This window comes from Cebus imitator, unplaced genomic scaffold (assembly GCF_001604975.1).
Source record: "Cebus imitator isolate Cc_AM_T3 unplaced genomic scaffold, Cebus_imitator-1.0 Scaffold15, whole genome shotgun sequence".
Taxonomy (NCBI): Eukaryota; Metazoa; Chordata; class Mammalia; order Primates; family Cebidae; genus Cebus; species Cebus imitator.
Window position 1 is genome coordinate 10,856,497 of NW_016107330.1, and position 1,710 is coordinate 10,858,206.

At 50.3% G+C, this 1,710-nt stretch overlaps 1 protein-coding gene across 1 annotated transcript in view; it reads left to right on the forward strand.

Moving 5' to 3' along the window:
• The window catches only part of CDA (cytidine deaminase), a 28,736-nt gene extending 27,559 nt beyond the window's left edge, over positions 1–1,177 (forward strand). The window contains exon 4 of the mRNA XM_017506432.2: positions 736–1,177. Within this exon, the coding sequence (XP_017361921.1) occupies positions 736–852 (117 nt within the window). The 3' untranslated portion in view covers positions 853–1,177. The remainder of the gene's footprint in view (positions 1–735) is intronic.
• Positions 1,178–1,710: the final 533 nt, after the last annotated feature.

Here is a 1,710-nt window from a genome sequence, read left to right on the forward strand (position 1 = left end):
TTTTGGACACAGAGTCTTGCTCTGTGGCCCAGGCTGGAGTGCAGCGGTATGATCTCGGCTCACTGCAACCTCTGCCTCCTGGGTTCCAGAGATTCTCCTGCCTCAGCCTTCCAAGAAGCTGGGATTACAGGCACTTGCCACCACACCTGGCTAATTTTTATAATTTTAATAGAGATAGGCTTTCACCATGTTGCCCAGGCTGGTCTCAAACTCCTGACCTCAGGAGATCTGCCTGCCTCAGCCTCCCAAAGTGCTGGGATTACAGGTGTGAGTCACTGTGCCCTGCCTAAACCTCTCTTCCTTATAAATTGCCTAGTCTTGGGTATGTCTTTATTAGAAGCTTGAGAACAGACTAATACACTGTGTGTATGTAGTAGGCATGCAACTTCTCCTGGTGTGAGGTGTGAAGGGGATACTGTAAGGGAAGCAGGTGTTAGTTGTCATTTGTCATAGCAGAAGGAGGTCTGGCTCCAGGGTTGGCTGTTGCTCTTATAAAGTCCAGGGTGAGTCTCTCATGGTGCCTGTTCACAGTGTGCCATGCACTGATCAGCTTCACTGCGTTCTTTAATTTCCTCCTCCCTACAGCTCTATGATCCAGGTACTATTATGGTCATTCCCATTTTACAGATGAGAAAATCAAGGCAAAGAGAGGAACATTAGACAGTGAGTGGTAGAATCAGATTCAGACTCTGCAGCCACACTGCATCTCTCATGCCAGCTTTGCCTCTTTTCCAGTTTGGCACCAACTGGGCGGTGTACATGACCAAGCCGGATGGTACATATATTGTCATGACGGTCCAGGAGCTGCTGCCTTTCTCCTTTGGGCCCGAGGACCTGCAGAAGACCCAGTGACAGCCAGAGAACACCCACCGCCTGTGACAGCCACCTGGAGAACGTCATAAAGATGTCTCACAGCCCTGGGGACACCTGCCCAGTGGGCCCCAGCCCTACAGGGGCTGGGCAAAGATGATATTTCCAAATTACACTCCAGGCCAGGCCAGCACCCCTCCTAGCAACCTGCCTTGGGACTTAGAACACCACCTGCCTTTCCTTTCCTTCCTGTGGGGCCCTCTTTCAAAGTCCCGCCTAGTGTAGACTGGTTCCCCATCAGCCTTCCCAAGGTTCTATCCAGTTCCAAGCAACTTTTATAATTACAAACATCACAGAACATCCTGAATCCAAGAGTGTGTCTTGTTCTGTCTCTATGCTTGCTTGCAGCTCTGAGGAAGGACAGCGTGATTTGTCTTTTTAGGAAGACCTGGACTCTTTCTGCTGGGAGAGAAAATGGGTCCCTTGGAACTGTGGACCTTGTGGTGCGAACAGCTGAGGTTTTAGGTGACTTGTCGACCTGCCCCGCCCCTCCCCCATTCTCTAAATGGGCAGCTCCCCTGGGCTGGTCCTAACTGCCAATAACCATCCTAGAGTGTGTTTTTGTCTCCTTACAGACCTGAGCATTGGATGGTGTGACTGAGAGATTCCAGAGCATAAAGGGTCAGGCACAGGCTTGTCTAGACAGTGTAACAAAGGTTTCTCTCGTAGCTGCTGTATGTCAGATACTTTTGTGTGCATTATTTTAAGTTTAAAGTGCTCCACAGTTCTGTGCGGTGGGTGTGGAGATGCCCCCTTCTCACAGATGAGAGCACTGGGCTTTGGAGAAGCTGAATACCCTGCTCCAGGATGATGGCAAAGCTCAGAATAGAATCTGGGGCC